Source organism: Metopolophium dirhodum, chromosome 1, assembly GCF_019925205.1.
Source record: "Metopolophium dirhodum isolate CAU chromosome 1, ASM1992520v1, whole genome shotgun sequence".
In the NCBI taxonomy this organism is placed as follows: domain Eukaryota; kingdom Metazoa; phylum Arthropoda; class Insecta; order Hemiptera; family Aphididae; genus Metopolophium; species Metopolophium dirhodum.
Genome location: NC_083560.1, coordinates 103,262,592 through 103,279,741, shown reverse-complemented (window position 1 = coordinate 103,279,741; position 17,150 = coordinate 103,262,592). Strand labels below are relative to the sequence as shown.

Sequence of the window (17,150 nt, the reverse complement as noted above, 5' to 3'; positions counted from 1 at the left end):
TTAACTAATAGAAAACAAACAGTTAAAATTAATGGAATTAATGGTAACATGTATGAAATTAAATATAGAGTACCTCAGGGTAGTGTATTGGGCCCTATCTTATTCATTTTATATATAAATGAAATTTGTGATCTTAACATTGAGGGTTCAATAGTAACATATGTGGATGATACCTGTCTGCTTTTCTCACATAACACATGGGAAGGTGTTTATGAAAAATCTGTAACTGGCTTTCGTAAAACAGTAAAAATATTGAAAGAAAGAAATCTATCCCTAAAAATAGAAAAAACAGTGTTTATTCCGTTCTCTATTAACAAATCCGATTCTACTATTAGCTCCATTTCAATACACGAATGTTCTAATAACAAGAACTGAACTCAATTAACTCTCGATTAACTGTAAGCAAATTAATAAAGTTATACAAATAAGATATTTAGGATTAATCATTGATAATCACTTGAAATGGAACTTACATGTTAACAATCTATTAGGGAGACTACGCTTCATAGCATATACTATATAGTATGTTCAAACTAAAAAAAATAGTTTCAAAACAAACAATGAGATTAGTTTATTTTTCTCTATACCAATCCAATTTCCTGTACGGTTCATTAGTATGGGGTGGCCTTTGAGACAATATTATAAATCACCTAACAATAAATCAGAATAACATTGTTAGGATCTGCCTAAATAAGCTTTCACTAAAAGGATCAACAATTTAAAATTATAAGGAATTAGGGGTCTTGCCAGTAAGACAATTATATAAAAAAATAGCAATTATGTTCATTATTAAACAACTTGATTTTGATCAGTTACATAGTGATAATAGTCATATAAGAGAAATTAGGAAATATGATTGTCCAGTTAAATATACCGATAAATCTTTTGGTCAAACATTTGTAGATTATCTAGGCCCAACTTATTACAATTCTATGTCTCTGGACTTTAAAAGAAATATTATTACAAGTAAAAAAATTAATAATAAAGGATTTTTAAATATATATATATTTTTAGAATTGAATAATAATGTGTATTAAGTTTATTCTTTATTGTAAATTATTGCTAAATTGTATGTTATTTATATATATAACAGTATATTTTGATTACTATAATGCTGTATCAACTAAATGTATTACTAATTTATTTATGTTAAACTTTACATCACTTTGTCTTTTCTTCTCTATTATTATATTATATTTTTTAAAGTTTTCATATTCATAAGTCAATGTACGTAATATTATAAGAAATTACCTAATTATTTTATTATTTATTTTATTTTATTGGTGAATATAATAACTCCTTACCTCCATCACAAGCTATTAGCTTACAGGAGGTAAGTAATCAAAACTGTACCTATTTGTTAAAAAAAAAAAAAAATAAGCAAGTACTTTTCTTCATCAGATGTAATATTCTAAGGATTAAAATAAATACTCAATTCTTTATTTATTTTTTAAATGTTTTTTATTATTATTATTCTGATTACATATATTTTATATTAATATTATTTGAAAGTATCAAAAAATATAAAACATACATACATACATACATACATATTTATTTGTATTTAATAACTTTATTTCCCGAGTATTCAAATAGGTACATATTTTATATACTATTCAAAAGAAGTATCTGTATCTGTACTTGAATACTTTTAAAAAGTAACTTATACAAGACTGTACATTATTAAATTAATTTTTAAACTGTATTAAAACAAATAAAACATAATATATTTAATGTCTCAGTCTTACACGCATACAACATAGCAAATTTTCGTTCACCAATTTTAATAATGTGCTGTTAGTTTTGATATTCAGGCGAATTGACTTACTATAAAACTTATTGCTAAGAACATTGTCTGCGCTTAAGCGTTGGCTTTTATTCAATATTTAAATTTTCAAGCAAGATATGGTTTTGTGAAATATTACAAATTAAAAATGCTCATCTTACTTGAAAATTAAAATATCAAACAAAAGCCAATGCTTTAGGCACAGATGTGTGTAAGACGGAGACAACCATAGACCTCTAAACTAATGGACAGCGCATTCCACTTCCCCCTGCCCACAATGCACGGGAATCATATAAGAGAAAGAAAGCAGAAAGGGCAAAGTGAGAAAGAATATAAAGAGGTAATGATAGACCTATAAACTAACACTGTATTTCCCCCACGTTTTCTTTTCTCTTTTACTCTATATCGTACCCCTGACCTCTAGTCCATTAGTTTATAGGTCTATGGAGACAACAGACGCATGGGTGGCATCTCTTAAAAGTAACTTAAACTGTATTTACCTTCAACATATATGAACCATTAGCATTTAACTTGCTTTGGGACTGTAAATCATCAATTAAACTATTGAGGTTATTTATTTGTGATTTAAGAATACGGTTTTTTTGCTGTAACAATTTTATTTTATCATTTTTGGTTTTAATCATTTGTTGATAAGTTCTCCAAAACATTTTCCGTTTTCTAGGTGTCTCTAGATCTTCCTCAGAAAAGTCTCCAGCATATCTCAACAGTTTACGTTTCTTTTCTGAAAGATGGACTGAAAATTCAAGTATACAGTTAAAATTAATGAATGTCATTTTATAACTAAAATGTTACTTTTTGTAATATCAATATTTTCATTTGCTTGCAAAGTAGTCACTTCAGTATCATACTATGTATCATTATTCATTATTCATTGAATCTGTAGAATTATTTTCATCTTCTACAATAAACATATAAACAATAGATATGGAAAAGTTTTAATTTGTGTTATAATTATATACTAACCATCTACTACTATTTCTTCTTCTAACATAAGATTTTCAAGATTGTCAAATACTGTAGCAATAGGTTTATCTGATAAACTTTCTGCAGAATTGTTTTCATTTTCTATAATAAATATAATATACAAAATAGAAAAGTTTTAATTTATGTAATGTATACTAACCATTTACTACTATTTCTTCTTCTAACATAAAATTTTCAAGATTGTCATTTACTGTAAGAAAATATTTATCTGATAAACTTTCTGTAAAAAAAAATTGTAATAAATACCTAGGTAGTTGTCTATATTTAATTATTTTTACTATTATTATTCTTTTTATAAATACCTGTGGACATTGATGAGTGAACTTCAAATTCTATTGGAAATTTAAAAAAATACATTTCATTAAGTTAAACATAATAAAAATGTATTATTTAAATTTTTTTTATACCTGACGTAATTATTTTCTTGAACAGAAGAACCTAGATGGTACAGCATCTGGCTTCAATATATCATTTCCAAATGATGATTGATAGTAATCATCATTTGTAAAATGTTTGCTACAGAGCCTAGTATATTGATTTATGATAATAGGAACATCTTTTTTAATTTGAGCAACCCATTCTTCCCTGAGATTTATATTTTTAGGAAATCTGTAAAAATTTAAAAAAATATTTGTAAAATGCATGAAATGATCCAAAGTATATAATATACAAGGTGATTCTTTTATCATAAACCACTCATTATATTTTGAAAATATTTTTTTACATTTTAAACTTTTTGAAAAAATGTTTTTACCTATAAAAAAAATCAAATTTTTTTAAGTTTTTTACGTTTTTTAGAAAAAAATTTTAAGTTTTTGATAAAAGAATCATCCTGTAATATGAATAAAAAAATATTTACCCGTAAAGTTTTACATTGTCTGTCTTAGCAAAACCACAACTATAACATTTTTGAACCATTTTATCAAAGTGATCAAATTAAAAAGGCAACTAAAAAACTCGCTGTTCACAAACGAAGCGGACGTTCATCAACAATTTGTTATTGTATATTGTTATGGTAAAAAATTATAATATCACTATCACCATTTTTTGGTCATGGAGTAAACAGTTTTTTATCCATGAGAAAACCTCTTTAGAGTCTTTCTCACTCGCACCCATGTAGGTTTCTATAATTTCTACATGGAATATATTGTGTAGTTCGCAGTCTATTTTATTATATGTCTATGAATTGACTACAGGCAAACGTTATCAGATAACGTCGGGCGTACCGGTAACGTGTTACGACGCAGCAGCAGGCTACCTCTGTCCTCCGTGTTGCGTCCGAGTCAAGCGCAAACGCACTACCGAGCTTAGCATAGGTAAAACAAACAAAAGTATTATACCTCGTGCCATCGCCGTGCTCCATATTATAGCGAGTGCCCAGTTAATCAATTAAACCTGGTGAGTACACTGGGAACCGACGGACGACCTCATCTCTTTTGTCCGTATCGACCGCTGGCGCCAAGACCATCATTGTTCCGTTTTCTTTGTCGCCAATCGTCAAAAGGACGTTCGTCAATCCGTCACATCGAATCAACCACTGAACCGCGGCTTGCAGTATTCACAAGGCCCTTATGGACGTTTCCAATAACGTTTTTACATTGTGTAAGTATAAGAACCGCCTGTGTGTATCTCTGTTTGATCGTCAAATGTCAACTAGTAGGCCAAGTCCTTGTGTTGCACTCTACTTTGTGGATGGTGTAACGATTGTCGTCATCGACATCGTACATTACTCCCTACGTTGAGTACGGCTAATATGCTGAGTGTTAGTAATAGCAAATGTGGTCTGGCAATATAATAATATATAGTATAATATATGTCTATTATATATTATAGCTTTAAAAACTTTTTTAAACTTTAAAAACTGGTTAGTGGCGTGTATTGTTATTGACTCTTCCAACCCTGAATACCGACACCCACGGCTGACTTTACTTACTCTTTTCAGTTTCCCTCAAGTTAGTTATAATGTACTTAATAATTGCTATAATATATAATAAACATATATATTATTTTTTGCGCGACCACATTTGCCATTACGCAGATTTGGAATCTAAGAGTTCTATGTGACAATAACAAAATTAGAGCGTTTTTAAGATTCAAAAAATAAAATAACGTATTTTTGCCCAAGCGATTTTGAAATATTTGGCATTAAAAAATCCACAAACTTCTGTACTATCAATTTATTAATTAATGCAAAAATAAATCCTTTTAAGTACTCAAAATATTAAATAACTTTAAAATGCCTAGTTTGTAAACAAGGTTCTACTGATAGAACTTTTTGTTCCAAATTCTATTTTTTTAAAATAAAACGTTCTATTGATAGATTGTGTTGTTATTTTGATTCCAAATTAATTGATTTGTTCTAACTTAATTTTAACAATGTGTTTTTTTTTTGTGCATCATTATATGTACTGACCAGGGTAATCTAGGGTATTTTAGTACTATCGATGTACCGCGTGTGAAATGCTCTAATTTTTATAATTAACAACAACAAAGGTGCACGATAACTATTCAATATTTACATATACTTATTTCCGATAACATTTTTTGTTTCCAATAACTATTTGGTTTATTATATAACACTTTTTGATTTAAATATAAATTTAAAAACAAAATGTTCTATCAATGTATCCAACACATTCTTTGGATAAGGGTCACATAAAACCTTTTGTTTCTGGTAACTTTTTAAATATGTGATCGATTCAATTTTCTAAGACTAAAATATAGAGAAAAATAAATCTTTACAGAACAGATGAAAAAACCATTTTTGAAATTTTTTGATACAGATTTCTTTGATTCTAAGCTTGTGATTACTAACACTCAGCATATTAGCCGTGCTCAACGTAGGGAGTAATGTACGTTGTTGATGACGACAATCGTTACATTGGTATGTTTCAAAATATGTCCCTTGTGTGTAATTATATTGTATTTTTAGTTAGGAGATTCTTAAAGGAATGGGTGGGAGAGCAGTGACAGTCAAATTATTTTGTCATGGAGAATAGAGATGATATTGATTTAAGTGATCTATCCCCCTCATCCACGCTGTTTGACCACCACTGGGTGGGACTGTGTCTGTGTAAGTAAGACTTAGGTGAAGGAGGTAGTACTTTGAAAGAATATTGTTTGCGTGACTGCAGTTGCTCAAGGCAGTTTATTTGGCCATCATGGAATCGTTCAGCCATCATAATTTGAAATATAAATTCATTAAATAGATAGTTCATACAAGTTAAATAATTACAATTTGCAATACACATTTCTCACTTAACTAGAATATCAATATAAATAAATACAAATTTTCTTTTCTTTTTATAATATTGTAATGTAGTTGGTATTATGTAATATATCACAAGGCTGGGCAAGTGAATGCTTTTTTTTTTAACTCAATTAAGTTACGTTAGGTAATTTGCACCAATAACAAAAAGTTATTTATTTATAGGTTAACTCAGTTAAATTAAAAGTTAATTCACTTCTATTAACTTTTTAATAAGTTAAATTTGTTAATTCTTGGATCAATATATGAATAATATAAAATAAAGAATTAAAATTGTATAGTACAATTGAAAAGTTATTTTTTTGCTCTGGCTCACATCTGATAAGGAGCACCTTATCCATGAATATGTATTAATCAAATTAAATGGTAAAACATTTATTAAAAATAAGAATGTACCATTACCAGAAAGAATACAATTTGCAAGAGGTATTAAACAATAAATCTACTCTCTTTGAAAAATAAAATTTTTACTTAGCATTTTTTAAAACTTGATTTTTAGAACATTTTTTTGTCATAAATACAACATTCATAGATAAAACGCTTTCGCCTAAAATGGTTTTTTTTATGATTTTTGAGTTAATTTTTTTTACATTTTTTCTCATTTTTAAAAAATGCTATATATTGTTATAGAAACCTAAATTATACATTTAATACCCTGTATTACATATAACTTAATAAGAGCAAAATTCATTTTTTTCTAGTTTTTCTAATTTTTATTTTGCTTATTGTAAATTAATAATCATTTTTATTTTTTAAAAACTTTTTTGGCCATCATCAAATTGTTAGTATTTTCACAAAAGTAGAGAAGTACTTTGGAATATTTTCAAAAAACCGTTTGAAAAAAATATTTTTAACTCTAAATTCGGCATAGCTGATAAGCAAGTACATTTTTCATATTATACCACTTGACTGAAGAATAAAACGTCTTAGGACTTGGAACTAATAACTTATGATATTTGGTGCTGTTAAAATTGATATATTTCTGTATGCCTAGTGAATAGTTATGAATTATCATACATACAATGATAAATAAAATCAACTTATATATTATATAATTGAGTATGGCATCCTGACTAGTATATCAACATAGTCTAATCTATGATAGCTAGTAACTTGAAATTGTCATGGTTTCTTTGTACCATCATGTTGGGGTGTATCAAGGATTTTTCGAAATTCACATTTTAAAGAGGTGAACACACAAGGATTTTGAGATTTACATGGACTTTGAAATTGTTTTGTTTCCAAATGGTTGTCATTGGTTACTTGGGCAGATTAAATAAAAATCATGCATCAAACCATCATGTTTATAGCCACGAAAAAAGAAACAATATCTTAAAACAAGTATGAGAGTTGAATAGACATTATAACTTATTTTCAAAAACTACTCGACCGATATTGATGAAAATTTCAAATTTTTCTTATAAATATCAGGATAGTTTGAGATTAGTTTGAACCACGTTAGAAAATATATCAAGTGCTATACCCAATCCACCAAAGTCAAATTGGTCAAATTAGTCTGACCAATTTGCCCGTGAACTGAGATACACCAATATCAAAATATTTTATATTTTTTCATGGGCAAAGTTAGGTTATGCAGCTAGTATAAATAGATTTATAAGAATACTTTTAAAAAGAAATCAGTTTTTAACAGTGTAGGAACCATTAAATTAATGCAAATCTAACCCAACTTGTTTATATTTTGTATTTGTTTATAGAATATACAATTTATGAAGAAAATCAATTTTGTTTCAATCTCACTAATAAATTACAATAATTCACAAGTAAGTATTCTTATTATAAGTAACTAATACAAATTTGAATCAATAATACCTACAATAATCTGTACATATGTATAATTATTGATCATTTTAATGTTTTAGATTGATTTCAAATATTTTATATTAAATCAAACCCTTTGAAAACCAAGATTTGACAATGTTCACCTTAGCAAAACTATCATATTTTGAATGTTACGAATTTCAACAGTATTGGTACAATACCACACCAAATAATGTAATTAAATTTGATATCCGACAGTGTTGTGAAACTTTGATGCACTACTTAAAAGGCGATAGAAAAATTAACCGTCGGTTGGATACTAAGACATGCTTCATTGCTGCAGACGTTGGTCATTTTGATTGTTTACAGTTTGCTCACAAAATAGGTTTTGCATGGAACAAAGATGTATGTATGGTTGCTGCAAAAAATGGTGATTTAGATTCTCTAAAATTTGCCCATGAAAATGGATGTCCATGGGATAGAAGTATATGTTACACTGCAGCAAAACATGGTAATTTGGAATGTTTAAAATATGCTCATGAGAACAAGTGCCCTTGGGACAAATATACATCTAACTGGGCAGCAAATTGTGGCAATTTTGATTGTTTGGTATATGCGTTCATTAATGGTTGCCCCTGGGATGAAAAAACATGCATGTTGGCTGCCTATAATGGATATATTGACTGCCTAAAATTTGCCCATGAAAATGGTTGTCCGTGGGGTGAAGACACATGCAAATGGGCTGCAAGTAGTGGGGAACTAGAATGTTTAATGTACGCTCATAGTAATGGTTGTCCCTGGACTAAAGATACATGTACCAATGCTGCAACAAAGGGTAGACTTGAATGCTTAAAGTATGCACATATCAACGGGTGTGAATGGGATAAAAAAACATGCTCTATGGCTGCCGCTAATGGATATTTAGATTGTTTAATGTATGCTCATGAAAATGGGTGCCCGTGGGATGAATGTACAACATTTTATGCAGCCGAAAGTGGACATTTAGATTGCTTAATTTATTCTTTTACTAATGGATGTTTGTGCGATGATAAAACATCTAGTGCTGCTGGTAGAAATGGGCATTTAGATTGTTTAAAGTATCTGCATGAAAATAAATGTTCTTGGGATTCATTTTTGACATATGGATCTGCAAAAAATGGACATATTGATTGTCTCCAATATGCCCATGAGAACGGATGTCCATGGCATTTAGAAACATGTTACATAGCTGCATTGAATGGCCACTTTGAATGCCTAAGATATGCTCGAAAAAATGGATGCATGTGGGATGAAAAAACACGCGAATGGGCTGCCAGTAATGGAGAATTTGAGGATTGTTTTTAATCCATTCTTGAAAACCAGATGGAAGATTTTTATTTTATCCAATAACTAGATATTTCAACCTTTTTTAGTAGCTACATGAGTACCATTATGAAAACGTCAAAATCTTTTACATATTACTTATTTTAATTAGTACAATAACAAAAGAGTTCAGTATTATTTTTAAGTTTCTGTACTATTTAATATTCTTTAAAGTTTAAATCAATATAATAATATTGTATTCTTAAGTTTAAATTAATTTTTTTATATACATTTATGTATCTATCTAAATATATTAAAATTTATAAAAAGTTATATATTGTATTCTTGTCAATAAGGAAATATGTACTTTAGAGTATATTTGGTATTTCTTTTAAAATATTATTAATTATTATTATAATATAAATTAATATAATATAATTATATTATAATATAAAATATATTTATATTAAAATTTGACATCCACATTATTTTCACTCTTAAGAAAATTAAGTTTGTACAATGTAATAACACGTTTGCTGTGTATCATATTTTATATATTTGTTGTGATGCTGAAAAATTGGGGCTTTAAAAAAGAATGTTAAAAATAACATTGTACAAGTGTACAAGTGACTTGCATGTTCTTAAGTAAATAGTTGTTATAGAAGATGTTAACACAAAACGAATAGTTAATTCCTAATACTGATCAAATTGCAAGGCTGGTTAATGAGTTAAAAAGATAATTTAATTTAAACTTTTTAACTTAACTAGTTATTTTTAGATTTTTATTAAATTAACTATTAACTTACTAAATTTATTTTTTAATCAACGTGAAATGAACAAATTAATTTTTCATTTTATGAAGTGAGTTAAGTTGATTCATATTGTTTTTAATTTAATTATATTTCACTATTTCAGTCTATTTGTTTTCATGTTGAAAATATTTACCGTGAATTGTTTAAAGTTAAAATTTTATATTTTTCCAATTAACAAATATGGAAATACTGTTTAAAGTATAAACACTAGTCTATAATTTTGTATTAGTTGGAAACATGCTAGCATTGCATAGAAAATTAACTTTTTTTTAACTTAATAAAAAGTTAACAAAAGGTGTGTATTAACTTTTAATATAACTTAATAACCTATAATTAAACTAACTTTTAACTTATTTTTATTGGTGCATATTAACTTAACTTAACTGAGTTAAAAAAAAATTAACTTGTTAAATTGTAGTGCAATTCAATTTAATACAAGGCACATAACGCCAATTGGCGTCAGTCAGTATATTATGCAAACAATGTTAAACAAATAATGCCATTTGGCGTCATCTGCAGTGAAGGTGTTAACCCATATTCTTAATCTTTTATTTTAAATATGTGGAACGTCTAAAATCATTAGGTAATCTAATTCATGAATTTTATACCAAGTAAATTATAATAACTACTTAATTTCAGTCTTTTAAATTATTCTAACCGACATCGGTTATCAATTTCATCTATTGCTAAGAGGCCAAAAGTTGTGTGTCATAAACACTATATTTTACAGGAGAGCCGATTTTAAATTATTCTACACCAAATAATTTGTGTTGTAGAATTTTGTTTTTCGTTGTTGGGACTTATTTATTTGTAAAGTATTCTATAAATTACATAAATTATTACTTTAAGGTCTTAACATTTTTTTTCAACGTAATTATGTTTCTTTTAAATTTAAATAGCACTTGTTATAAGAGGCAACTATAATATATTGTTACCGTGGATATACAAGGTTTTTATGGATATATTAAAAGTTGTTAATTTAATATAAACTCTAATTAATTAATGATATAAATAGTTATAATGTACTTAAGACTATTTTTTTTATTTTCAAAATTAAAGATATATATTATAATATAATAAATTAAAAAAATAATACCAAAGTTGAAATGAATTAGTAAGCATTTCAACTTTGGTATTATTTTTGACTATTATTTACTAACCAATTAAAATAGAATAAGAAACTCATAAGACTGTATACAATTACAACACAACATGACACGATTGTCAAACAAATAATAATAATATTATGACGTATCGGTATCACATTATTTATGATCATGTGACGCATTGACGTATTATCAGTGATTAAAATAGTTTTAATAGGACATATTCATTTTTATAAAGAGATTAACAAATTCAATATTATCTTAAACATAACAAGTTCAAAATTGAATGAATTGTTTTTGACAAATGTAACAAGTCTGGACTTAATATGTTGTCCACTTAATATTTAGATCACGTTAAAGTATTTATTGTTTGTCTCATTAATTTAGAATTTGTTATATGTGTGCACTAAAAAAAACCTATCTTGTGCTAAAAACACAAAAATTAAAGTATAAATATAACATTTTTAATTATGATATTGGCTTATAATGTTTTACCGAATCAAAAACACGACCCAGATTAACCCAATAGACATATGAAACAATTTTGAGAAAAGTTGGAAGTACAACTTTTGGTCTCTTAGCCATCAAATTATATATTATAAATAGCTCACTGTAATACAAATACGCTGCACAGAAACTATTTCTGACAAAGTGAGTTAGAGAAAACAAACAGTGCGCTGACATCCTCTTAATAAACAAAAATATATACATAATATTTAATAATGTTTTTCAAATTTAACAAACTTTAAAAATAATTACAAAAAAAAATTATCAAAATGTGCAATAAATTGCAATAATTGTTAAATATTAAGTAAACCATGCATTTCAAATCTCATTTAACCGTTAAATTAATACATTTTTCAAGCAACCCGGTATTCATGTTCAATATTTATAATTTATATATTTTTATTTTTATATATTTCATATTAAATTAACTCTTACTTGTTAACTACAGCAAGCTTACCTAACCAATTTCCGTGTAATAAATAAATAGACACCTGTAGTATTTTATTATTTATTTACAATGGCATTCAAACGTTTTGTTATATAATTGAAGCTGTTAGAGTAATCCTTATTTTGAGTTTGGGTACTCTTTAGTAAAGGGAATAAATAAAATATTCTTCAATATGGCGTGTCTTCATAAAATGGAGTAAATTAGGTAAATATTAATTAATTAATAATAATAATATCTATTAAATCAAATATTTGAAAATAATTGGTATTAAATAGGTCTTTAAATCATAAAAAAAAAATCATTACTTAATTGTAATACATTATATATGTACACAGTTATAACTTATAGATGACAACCCAGACAGCAAATTTTTTACCAAACATATTATTATAACATTGTTATAATATTATTCGTGATTATAATATTATTATAATATTATCATTTCAAAATGCTGTCTGGGAATTATCACAGTAAATCAAGGTTATATCCTTTATCCCCTATTATATTGATTTATATAATATAAGACATGTTTGCTGTTGCACTCTTCAATGTGTTATTCATTTAAAGTAGAACGACAGCTGTATCATTAGGTGTTTTTGATTTTAATTGACCGATGATAACAAAAGTCTTACTTCAAGGAAAAACACTAAGGTATTTAACATTTGTAATGCTAGCTTACTCAAAATTGTCTTGAAATAGTATAGATGCAAATGGGTAAACCATAGTTTACACTTAACCCGAGCCTTATTACTACTTTTTGAGTCTATTTTAAAAGTTTTTATTACCATACTTGAACGTAGTACCATACTTGAAATTTTCACAAAATGTTTATATGTACTATCATTTTCTAAACATCGTAAGTTTTCAAAATATTTTTATTCTTTTTGAGCTATTTTATATGCTTTCAATTTTTTCAATTTTTTTTTCCAATAAAAACATTTTTTCTTAATAAAAACTAAAAAGTTTAAATTCAAATACAAAGTTCCTCATAAACTTTTATTAATGGAATTTAAACAGAAAGTTGGACCAGTGGTTATTGCTCTGCTGTATATTAGGCATTGGGTGGGTCACTATGATGGATGTGTTAAATTTGAATTCAATGATATAATAACATTGTATATGAAAGACGATTCTGAGTGTAAAATATTCTGTTAGCATATTTTATGATTTTGATATTAAAGTAATTTTTTTTTACGAAAACATTAGATACATTTAAATAGTAATTTTATGTCATTGTGCGTTGTGTGTTTAAAATATAATAATTATATTTAAAAGTTTCAAATACCTACCTACCCACAAATAATATTTTTAAATTAAGTATAACAAAATAACTAAAATAAGTATCTAATTTCATCCAAATTTGAACTTAAGATATCTATAAAATAAAACTGTCGTTATAGTATATTTATATATTTTTTGGTTACAGTTTATGAACAACCTACCTACTTTTTATTTTTTAATTAAACATTTTATGAAATACCAATTGTTAGTTTTACACTTTTACCCGATGTTTGTAATTTTATATCTACTTGAAATTTTCACCAAATATTTATATTATTATTTCCAATACCTAGATGATATAATTTTCTAAATATTTTGAATTTTTTTAGCTTTTCTTCTTTAAATATTAATAAAAAATGAAAATGAAATACAAGATCACACATAAGTTATTCTTATATATAAAGATATTAAAAATACGTTGGTACAGTTATTTGTATTTACAATTTTGACAAAATCAAGAAAATGAAGAAACTATTTTGTAGTAAAAAGTTTATGCAATCTTCAATTTGTATAGCAAAGGTTTGAAAAAGTAGTACAATAGTCCCCTTGTATATAGTTATACTGGAGCCTAAAAATCTAAAAAATATATAGAGAACATACGTATACCTACACAATATTATATTTATAGACATTTAAAATTTGGATGACATTTTTAAACGAAAAATATAAGGTTTTAACGATTTTTATTATTATTTTTTAATTCATAAATATTTTACTGTATATTCGTTGGCACTTAAATCGTCAAGTTTATTATACATTTTACTATACGCAATACCTAACATTATCAAAATAATATAGCTTTTACCTATTTCTACCGTGAATCGAATAGGAGCACTATTCTACGGTAGGTAGGTAATAGGTGATAAACTGGTATTGATAGTTAATAACAACAATTATATAATAGGTATGATATAAATATATTATACACTATTATAATTACTAAATTTTAATAGTTTAATACATACTAAGTGCAATGTTTTTTGCAAAAATGAACTCAACATTATTGTAGGTACCTAATAACACTAATAGTAAAATAAATTACTTTAAAAGCTATATAAAAAAACTATATGTCATGAAATAACTTTATACTTGATATTATTTTGTTGTCAGACCATCTCTGACCCACTTGTAACTTACTGTACAGCAGAGCGTCATCCACTTACCCACCTATTTTTTTTTTTTTGTGTCTGTCATCACCTTTTAGGACAGTAAAAGTGCTTGGATTTTCTTCTAAAGTAACTTTTCTGATAGGAAAGTAAATCTAGTTTAACATTTTCTATATACATTTTCCAAGTATTTTGACTTATTTTGAGCTGTTTACGGACATTTTCAGTTTCCATTTTTTTTAGTTTTTTTTTCTATAAATATCAATAAAATTTTATTTGTTGGTTAAACAAGCTTGAAAATTTAATAGAAGGCTCCTAGGTTATTGTTTCAAAGGCAGATGAAAAAAACTAAAAATCCTTAGTCACAGTTTGTATTTATAAGCATTTAAAGTTCAAAAATTGACAAAATATGGAAAAATCACGGAAATTAGCAAATTATTTTGAGTTGAGAATTCATAAACATTTTTCTTTTTAAATCTAAGATTTGAAAATTTATTACAAGATTATCCATAAGTTTGTCTACCTTTATCAAAAAAAAAAATTTCTACAAGAAAGTCAAATTAAATTTTTATGAGCGTTTGAAATTCATATTTTTTCATTTGATATTCACTCGATATCTCATGTAACGATTTTCTTATTTTGTTGTAATTAAAAAACATATGACTGTAGATACTTGAAAATTTCACTGAATGTTTGTATTAGCATTTTCTATACACGATAAAATATTGAAAATAATTTGTGTCTTTTTGAGCTGTTTATGGACATTGTCAGTTTTCAATTTTTTTAGTTTTTTTTTTCTATAAATATCAATAAAATTTTATTTGTTGGGTAAAAAAGCGTGAAAATTTAATGCGAGGCTCCTGATATATAGTTCTAATAGCAGTTGAAAAATATTAAAAATATATAAGCACAATTTTTTTTTATATACATTTAAAGTTCAAATTTTGACAAAATTTATCAACTTTATAATTTAATAATTATTTTGTAGCTAAAAATTTATAAAATGTTCAACTTTTATAGCTAAGGATTGAAAATTGAAAACAAGGCTCTTAGGCTCCACGTTAATAGGTTATATATAAATTACTTTATTCACAATTATATCATCAAATATACTTGGTAATATCATAGGCTGACTGACCGTTTTTGCTCAGAATCGTTTTTCTTATACAATGATATTATATCATTGAATTCAAATTTAACACCATCCATTACAGTGACCCACTTGTAACCTACTGTACAGCAGAGCGACATTCACTTACCCACCTTTTTTACTATGAAAGTATGCTTAGATAAAGCTAGACAATACTTGGTAATATATTTGTTATTATTTTACTCAAAACTATTTCCATTGACATTTTATTTTTTTTTTTTTTATTGATTTTAAGCTTCGGCAACTATGGCCATTAGCTGTAGTGGTTTGTTTGTGGGTTGTTAGTGTCGGTAGGGGAAGGAACACGTGTGTGTTGGGTTTGGCAGAATTTTTGATTGGGCACCCGTAGGTATCTGCCATGCCCGGGTGGGGGATGGCGGCACTTGTTCTCCGGACACCGTGACTTGCACGGAGAAAAATACCACCCGGTGGTCGAGGATCGAACTCGGACCGGCTGTGCCGAATCCGTCGCGTTAGACCGCTCGGCCACCTCGTCCAACTCAAGTTAATTGCCTACCATTAATTAATATTAAAAACTATAAACTTCATAAAATGCACACAAAAAAATTATTCAAGCATATTATAATGCTTAAAAATACTTACAATTAAAAGAGATTTGTTACATATGAATTTATATGTGTATTAAGTTATTGGCTAAAGAAAGATCATACTTGGCCGCAATGTAGTTCTCAGTGTCTCACTACTTAGATAGGTAGATTTTTTTGGTTTGGGACTTGTGCCTTTTTTTCACGGTTAGGTTTTTGTTGGATGTGGTTTTTTCGATTAGCTTGGATATTTTTAAGTTGAAACTTTGGATTACGATTACATAACAAGTTTTCTGGTATGTGGAAAAAATCCACGCGAGGGAAAAGTTATGTTATTAAAGTCAGTGTTTGGAAGGAACGGATTCCTGGAACGAATTCCTTTTTAAAGAACGGCACAATGAACGAATTCCTTTTTATAAAAAAGAACGAGGAAAAATAACAAAATTGTTCGTTCCTTTCTAGTTCCAATAATTTACACAGATAATTATGTAAATAATTGAAATTAAGATTTTTTTTTTAAATATGTATAATGCATATTGCTAATTAGTGATCGTTATCGAGTATCGACGTTAAGACAATCGGCATACGTTGGCCAACAGTTTAATTTTGAAGAAAATCTCAAAATAGAATTATAAACTATGTACCTATACTTGTAGTTATATATTATAATTAAAAATTAAAGAAGTATGCATATGAAAAAAAAAACTTAAGTGATTAAATAAGAATTTTTATTTTATTTGGAACTAAAAAAGGAACTCGTTCATTTGACAAAGGAACGAATTCTTTTTTTTTAAGGAACGAGGAACGGAACGAATTCCTTTTTATAAGGAACTTGCCAAACACTGATTAAAGTACGTTGTACGTACCTATAGTTGTGTTAAATACTAAAAATTAATATGATTATCCCGGAAAGTGGGCAATTATTTTATATTTCTTCCTTGTATAAGTGACACAACAAATTTTAAAAAGATACGATACACTGCTATTTCTTGATTTTTTTTTTATTAGGGAAGAAAATAGGAATTTATATAAATAATAACTTTTAAAGCATTACA

The 17,150-nt window shown here is 26.9% G+C and overlaps 2 protein-coding genes across 2 annotated transcripts; one reads left to right on the top strand and one right to left on the bottom strand.

Moving 5' to 3' along the window:
• Nucleotides 1-1,435: 1,435 nt before the first annotated feature.
• LOC132935962 (uncharacterized) lies at nucleotides 1,436-3,808 on the bottom strand. The gene is given in 8 exon segments (XM_061002607.1): nucleotides 1,436-2,540; nucleotides 2,600-2,678; nucleotides 2,680-2,705; nucleotides 2,771-2,872; nucleotides 2,931-3,011; nucleotides 3,094-3,123; nucleotides 3,199-3,400; nucleotides 3,651-3,808. Coding segments are annotated over 6 exon segments (567 nt in total). The 5' UTR covers nucleotides 3,104-3,123; nucleotides 3,199-3,400; nucleotides 3,651-3,808; the 3' UTR covers nucleotides 1,436-2,271.
• A 187-nt stretch (nucleotides 3,809-3,995) lies between these two features.
• On the top strand, nucleotides 3,996-9,473 carry LOC132935960 (espin-like). The gene is made up of 3 exons (XM_061002606.1): nucleotides 3,996-4,393; nucleotides 7,775-7,840; nucleotides 7,940-9,473. Exon 3 carries the CDS (start codon nucleotides 7,995-7,997, stop codon nucleotides 9,180-9,182), a length of 1,188 nt encoding a protein of 395 aa, XP_060858589.1. The 5' UTR covers nucleotides 3,996-4,393; nucleotides 7,775-7,840; nucleotides 7,940-7,994; the 3' UTR covers nucleotides 9,183-9,473.
• Nucleotides 9,474-17,150: the final 7,677 nt, after the last annotated feature.

What these genes read in the sequence shown, in the direction of transcription:
- LOC132935960 (XM_061002606.1), top strand. Translation starts at nt 7,995, where the DNA reads ATGTTCACCTTAGCAAAACTATCATATTTTGAATGTTACGAATTTCAA.